This window comes from Ammodytes marinus (assembly GCF_949987685.1).
Source record: "Ammodytes marinus genome assembly, contig: scaffold_302, whole genome shotgun sequence".
In the NCBI taxonomy this organism is placed as follows: domain Eukaryota; kingdom Metazoa; phylum Chordata; class Actinopteri; order Uranoscopiformes; family Ammodytidae; genus Ammodytes; species Ammodytes marinus.
Window position 1 is genome coordinate 25,001 of NW_027648046.1, and position 7,500 is coordinate 32,500.

Genomic DNA, 7,500 nt, shown 5'->3' on the forward strand with positions numbered 1-7,500 from the left:
AATATCGGCAGTTTTCCTTCAAACTTCAGAGTCTTAAATTAGTTTTTCGAAATTCAAAAAATTCGTTTTTTTTTCAAACTTTTTAATTTTTAAGGTTTTTAACTTTATATGATGTCATCACAGTGAGAGAGAGAGATTATAGAGCGCTTTCATTCAACACACACACACACACACACACACACACACACAGACACACACACACCCACACACACACCCACACACACGCATACACACACACTAAAGCCCATTAATTATAACAATAAAAGTCAATAACAGTGGTAAAGCAGAAATCAGCAACATAGTTCACATGTTGCCTCATCAGATTCCTTTAGTTTCCAGACACCGAATCAAGTCTGGCCGTCTATAATCAATTATATTAGTTAAAAGTTGCTCCGAGGAACTCTGTGTGTGTTAATTCTAGCGCCCCCCTTTGTACTAAAAGCGGTAGTGTTTTTACCACGCCAGCTGTTGTTCCTGGGTGAGCGTATACCCATGACAAAGGCATTAAGAAAAACTATATAATAAAAATAGCATTCTTTCTTTGCACTGATGGTCTGGTTTGCTGTTACATGTAATTTATGATCATCAGAGGAAAAATGAGACTGTTTCAGAAATATTTAAAAGTTCCTCGTAGAGACTTTAAGTGTGTGGAACTTAAGATTTAAAACCTGATAACTGCCTAGCAACGACCTTCAGATAATAAAATAAGACACTAACAACCTTCATATCTTTCTGTTAAGTTCCCTACCGAAACAATCTTAAAGGTGTAGTCCGTGATTCTGGAGAACGCTTGTTGTCAAAATCACTTTTTTTATCAAAAATCTGTGAATATCTCCTCATGATCTGCTACCTGTCTGTACTGTGTGTGCACTGAAAAAAAATCCAGTGTTAATACACAGCCTAGGCTCTGTAAACTGGCATGTAAACGAAGTGGCTCAAAACAACCCATAGCAACAATTCTATCCATATAGATGTATTGCTATGAAAAAATGCAAGTAGAATGTGTTTTTTTTAAGTAGCAACATACCAGTTTACAGAGCCTAGGCTGTGTATTAACAAGATTTATTTTCAGCACAGGTGAAGAGATATTCCCTGATTTTTTAAAGTTTTAGATTTGGCAACGACTTAAAGGTGCTACAAGGAACTTTCAGTGTGTGTTAATTCTAGCGCCCCCCTTTGGACAAAAGCGGTAGTGTTTTTACCACGCCAGCTGTTGTTCCTGGGTGAGCGTATACCCATGACAAAGGCATTAAGAAAACCTATATAAAAATAGCATTCTTTTTGCACTGATGGTCTCGTTTGCTGTTACATGTAATTCATGATCATCAGAGGAAGAATTAGATCACAAAAAAATTATTTTGACAAACAAAGCATTCTCCAGAATCTTACCCACTACACCTTTAAATTAACGGCCCCCTAACCTTAACCCTCTAACCCTAACCCCTAACCCTAACCCTAAAACCTTAAGCCCCTATCTCACTGGTCTGCGACTGTTTGCGACAAGTTGGAGACTGCATTCGCGAGGGAGTCTCTAAACTGTCTTGAAACGCGTCGCAAACTCTTGTCAATTTAGTTTCCGCGAGTGAGAAAGTGCGAGAAGTGTGAGACAACTTTGCGAGGGGTTGGCGACATATGAAACTAAATAGCGACTGATTTGAGACAAAAATAAGACTGACATTCTGTTTGCCAGACGTTGGTGAGACATAAATGCTCCTGGTAAGTTTTGGCCAGGACATTCGCAAACGTGTCGTGAGGAACCAACTCAGTGAGACTGCAAGTGAAAATTGTCGCTAATTCGCATATTTTCTTGCAATTTTGTGTCTCCAACTTGTCGCAAACTGTCGCAGCCCAGTGAGATAGGGGCTTTATCCATCCATCTTCAATCAGTCAATGGCCCCCTTACCCTAAACCCTAACCCCCCTTATCCATCCATTTTCTTCAGTCTTTCTACCAGACTTCGCAGCGTTTCCCGGTGTTCATGGGCGTGCCGGTTGGACAGTTAAAATGGCGGCTGAATTCGGGGGAGTTTGCGAGCGTCCCGATGACTCTGTATCGTGGCGGGCTGTGAGGGTCGGTCACCAAACCCTCGTGAGCGCTCTCCGGGGTCCGCACCGAACACCACACCTGGAGGGAGATACACAGAGAACAGAGGATAAGTCTGTGTGTGTGTGTGTGTGTGTGTGTGGGGGGGGGGGGGGATGTGTGGGGAGGAGGATGTGTGTGTGTGTGTGGGGGGCAGGCATGCAAACTCATAAGCCATGAAAAAGGTGAGAAGTCCGAAAACAAACACCGGTAGGGGGGTCTGGATGTTAATCTGCAGTGACAATCCGACAACCGCGGCCGTTAACCAGCATGCGCATAAATCAATGCAAATGGCTGTAAAACAACGGTTGGCAAACTCTGTGAATTTATTTAAAAAGTGATTCACATAAACCGAGTAGGCACTAGGGTTGCCACCTTGGATTTAAGAAAAAAAGGGACACTTGATGTTTGGGGCGGAGGGATCGGCCATTATTAGGCTACCAGTTCAGACTGACCAGTCTAATGACCTATAATAACCATAAACACCTACAGTGCTTTTTACAGTAGGATATATAAGGAGACTGAGGTGGGAACCCTGGACCTTGTAGGGTGGTCCGGGGGAATGCTCCCCCGGAAGAAAAAAATGCAACCTTTTAAAGTAAAATTCATCAATCTGGTGCACTTTGAGAAGAAAATTGCATGCAACCAGGCCCAAGGGCTCAGGGGGGCCCTAAGCCAGAAATACTGATAGTAACTTTACATGTCGCATTGTCAAAGAGCTCAGTCACTCATGTCAATAACAGGGTCCAAAAAGGAATAGCCTAAAATAAGGAAATAAATCATCATGGGCCCCTCAACTAGTAGGTGAATAATAGAAAAGCAAGTGCAAAACTAAAGCATTATTAGCTCTGTCTTAGGGGCTTCATGAGGGGCCTTGAAGGCCCCCTCACACATACAGTAATAAGCTTTCTATGTGTAAATTCTATACTGTTCATAAAAAGTAGCTATCCATCTGTTGAATAGGGATAGGGAGGAGTGGGGCAGGGGAAGGGGCATTCTGGGCCCATTATCTCATAATCCGTATATGAACCAAATGGTTTCCACAATCTTTTTTTCTATTTTCGCGGGGAGCATGCACAAGCATTATTTATTTAAAAAAAAAAAAAAAAAAAAAGTGGGGGCCCCACACTGGGTCTTGAAACGGGCCCCGAGATCGTTGAGACCGCCCCTGCCCGCTGCGCTTTCTCTCTGCCCAGCCCCGCTCGCCTCTCCATTGAGAATGCATTAGTTGGCGCAACATTTTTGAATTATTTTCTGCCTCCTTATGGTATAAAAATCAGCTGTTCGGTTTCTTTGCCTTGGTATTGTTGGAACTGTCTGTCACTGACTGAATGTCTGGCTAATTATCTATAGACTACATGTAGGCCTACTAACGTTAACAGAATGTAACTTTTTTTTTTCCTCTAATTTGTACTCTTACTTCAGTCATCTATTTTTTGGGCTTTCCAGTCGACTCCGTCGGGACTTCTTTCGGCTATATCAATACAATGTATCAACACAACTGGCGAAAAATTCTCGTCTCTGGGCTCGCGCTCGGCCGTTTCAGATGGTAGGCGACTTTCCGCTCGCGCTGTCAGCTGGCCGCGCGGCTTCGCGTTGGGCTCCCCGTGTGAAGTGACGGGCGGAGGATCCCACGAGCGCGCGCATGCGTTTGACGAGCAGCACGGAAGCGAAAGTTCGAAGGGAGTGCGCCCGCTTGTTGTGCCGCCTGACAGAACGCTGCACCTTCTCTCTGCCCGCTCGCTTCTCCATCTCTCTGCCCGCTCGCCTCTCCATTGAATGTATAAGCAGCCGCGACAAGGACTCCCGTGTGCAACGGCCATGGCCGGCCATCGGACCCCCCCCCCCCCAAAAAAATATTTTCTCAACGGATCTCCACGAATCACACAAGTGGCCAATTTTGTTTTCAAAAAGGTGAATTTCACCGAAAGGTGACGAGTTTGCATGCCTGGGGGGGGGGATGTGTGTGTGTGGGGGGGGATGTGTGTGTGTGTGTGTGGGGGGGGGATGTGTGTGTGTGTGTGGGGGGGGGATGTGTGTGTGTGTGGGGGGGGGGGATGTGTGTGTGTGTGTGTGTGTGGCACCGAGCACCACACCTGGAGGAAGATACACAGTGAACAGAGGATAAGTCTGTGTGTGTGTGTGTGGGGGGGATGTGTGTGTGTGTGTGTGTGTGTGTGTGTGGGGGGGGGGGGATGTGTGTGTGTGTGTGTGTGTGTGTGTGTGTGTGTGTGTGTGTGTGTGGCACCGAGCACCACACCTGAAGGAAGATACACAGAGAACAGAGGATAAGTCTCAAAGTTGTCAACGCTCAAGAGTTACTTGCACGATGCCAACGTCATGTTCTGCTCACCACTGAGCCTAAAAAACCTGAACATTATGACAAAGCCTTATTTTTTGTTCTGTAGTAAAAAAATTACATTTTCAAATTATTTTGGCATCAATCAGCACTGTATTAAAACTATGTTGGGGTCCCTACCTGCTCTGCTGTGTTACGTGGCCTGATGTATGGATTTATGTGTAGGGCATCTGAGTCTGAAAATAACTTAATTGCAGTTTTGGCTAACCCTCTATGCAGTTCGGTCAGATTTTCTTCCAGACTGTGGAACCATTGGCGATCATGTCTGTATGCTTGGCACTGAATATTGTGAAAGGCTGTGTATTTATTACTCTGTTTGTATATTTGTTTATGTTGTTTGTGTTGATATGGATCCCCCTGGGTCTGAAATAAAGAATTATATATACATGTCGGCCTACTGTATGTTTATGCACTTGTTTGTGTGTATTATATTATGTGACAGGAGGTGACCTTGTGATATGAGACTAGGCTATTTTGTGTTCATGCAAATACACTGTAACATTCAATGAATATTGGTCTCTTTGTTTTAGACAGCAACACCATTCTGCTTACAGTAGTATTTATAGAAAAATAAACTAAATAACAGTGGAAGTTAGTTGTAATTTTTCCCCCCCCAGTGTCCTTGAACTTTGGCACTTTCTTTCTGTTGTTCGCCAGACTGCTGGACCTGAATGGTTATGTGTGTTTAACAGGTCACTGTTTATGACCAAACATGGGAACATGCCACATGTCAATGATTGTATCTGCACTGATGTAAATGATTAGCCTGGCATTCCCAGACCTGCCACTAGGCGCTGGCATTCCCAGACCTGCCACTAGGCGCTGGCAAATTTAATTTGCTGCGCGTGTTGGTCTGGACACGCTCCGTTGAAGCTTTATCAAGAAAACCAGAAATCTGGATATGGTTTCAATTGGTTCTATCTAATATGGGCGCGCCAGAGCCCTTTGTATGGTGCTCTGGGGAGGACGTAACCGGATGACGACAGTGACGTGCATGCGACGTCGAAGCCGTGATAGTAAACATCAAGATGGCTGCGGATATGTTGTGTGAGTTTGAGACTGCTTTGGCCTCGACCCTTAACGATTTGGAAGATGGCACTCAAATCTTTCATTAGCAAGTAAGTGGAATGTTCTGCTTTGCCGACCGACAACGGCAAACGTTTAATTTAACAGTTTAACAGCTGTTCGCTAAACGAAAGGGGCTTACGTCACCTTGTGCATCGCTCTGATTGGTTGTAGTGCTATCCAACTGCGTGCAGTGGCATTTGAAATGCACGAGTAGGAGCCGCCCCTTGAGTTGGAAATTACTATTGATCGTGGCCAGACCCTCTATCGTTCAAGATATCAGGGTCTGGATTTCCAGGCTAGGGTTCTTACAGAAATAAGTTGTTAAGATAAATAACAGGAAAAACCCAAACTCTGAACACACACTTTGGTCAATTCGTCATAATACTTGTTGGTCTGGATTTCCAGGCTAGTAAATGATTGGAATCTGTGAATAAAGTGGTATTTGGACTCAAGTCGGCCCTATGGTAACTGACTGATGTGTTGTTGTTTTGACTCACCTGAGCGAATCCCACAAAGAAGAGCTGATCATTGGTGAGGTTGACGGCTGGTAGTCTCCTCTCTTCTCCGGTCTTCTTCACCCACGACTGGTAGGCCTGCAGACGAAACACATCGACCGGCTTTAAAGACCTACTTTGGTAAATGGTAAATGGACTTGACTTATATAGCGCTTTCTAGCCGATTTTCTCAGCCCCAAAGCGCTTTACATATCTTACCACATTCACCCATTCATACACACACTCATACACCGATGGTAGAAGCTGCCATGCAAGGCGCTCTCTGAACCATCGGGAGCAATTTGGGGTTCAGTGTCTTGCTCAGGGACACTTCGACATGTGGCGGGGAGACGGGGGATCGAACCTCCGACCCTGCACTCCAGAGGCGATCTCCCTACCGACTTCGCCACTGCCGCCCTGTTCTGTTTATTTTGTTAACAGAATTTAATTTGCCTTATGATTGTATAATATTTTAATGCTCAATACATGCTTTCTGCCTGTTGAACTTTGTCCCAGTAAACTTAAAGAACTCCAAAGTGTTTTTGCTACAACTGTTGTTTAGCCTTGGAGCCTAATAAGATTTTGGCACATACAGAGGTATGACGCATTCATGTGCACAGTAGTTGAGGAGAAATGACTCCCATATTCTGTTATCAGAAGAATAACACCTGTGCTGAGATGATTTTCTGGGAGTATCTCTCTCATTAAAAACATTTCTGCTTTCGCCAGCAAAACAAGGGCTGGACACACAAACCGAGTGTATACGCCTACACATTTTTTGGACCATATAACCTCTGCTATTTCTGTTCAATCTTTGTCTCAATCCATGTATGCTTAACAATGTAAGACTTGAGATGCATTGATTGATTCCCTTGTATGCTGAAACAAGTAAACTTCACCTGCTTTCAAGAAGGCCTGACTCAGTTTCAATTATTCAAACACTTGGGCTGTTTGATGAAATAATTCTAGTAACATACTTCACTGGTGGAAATATGAAGGTGTATTGAACTCTGAGATCCTATGTAGTATAAATGTGCAAAACATTTTAGAAATTGGTTCATCCTAGCCTGAGAAAAGGCAGAAAGAGTGTTTTATGGTCTCACTGTCTTAACCCTACATTTTCCCATGTGTGACGTCACACTAGTAAAAATGTAGGGTTAGGATTAACAGGACAGCTTTTTTTAAATTGTCATTATGGGGTATAATGTTTAGAATTTTTCCGATAATAAAAATAAAAAAATTTATCCAGCGTTATTCCAGACACACACACACACACACACACACACACACACACACACACACACACACACACACACACACACACACACACACACACACACACACACACACACACACACACACACACACACACACACACACACACACACACACACTACTATAGTCTATACTCACATTATAGGCGGCCTTCAGTCCCCCGTTATCCGCGATGTTTTCTCCGAGCGTCTGTTTGCCGTTGACGTGCTCAGAGTTGACCGT

The 7,500-nt window shown here is 44.1% G+C and overlaps 1 protein-coding gene across 1 annotated transcript in view; it reads right to left on the reverse strand.

The window, feature by feature from the left end:
- Positions 1-1,474: 1,474 nt before the first annotated feature.
- The window catches only part of LOC307271144 (endothelin-converting enzyme 2-like), a 14,468-nt gene continuing 8,442 nt past the window's right edge, over positions 1,475-7,500 (reverse strand). Inside the window, exons 8-10 of the mRNA XM_080055018.1 lie at positions 7,417-7,500; positions 6,007-6,102; positions 1,475-2,124 (exon numbers count right to left, since the gene is read on the reverse strand). The exon at positions 7,417-7,500 is cut by the window's right edge and continues 107 nt beyond it. Coding sequence (XP_079911144.1) covers positions 1,948-2,124; positions 6,007-6,102; positions 7,417-7,500 — 357 coding nt within the window. The 3' untranslated portion in view covers positions 1,475-1,947. The remainder of the gene's footprint in view (positions 2,125-6,006; positions 6,103-7,416) is intronic.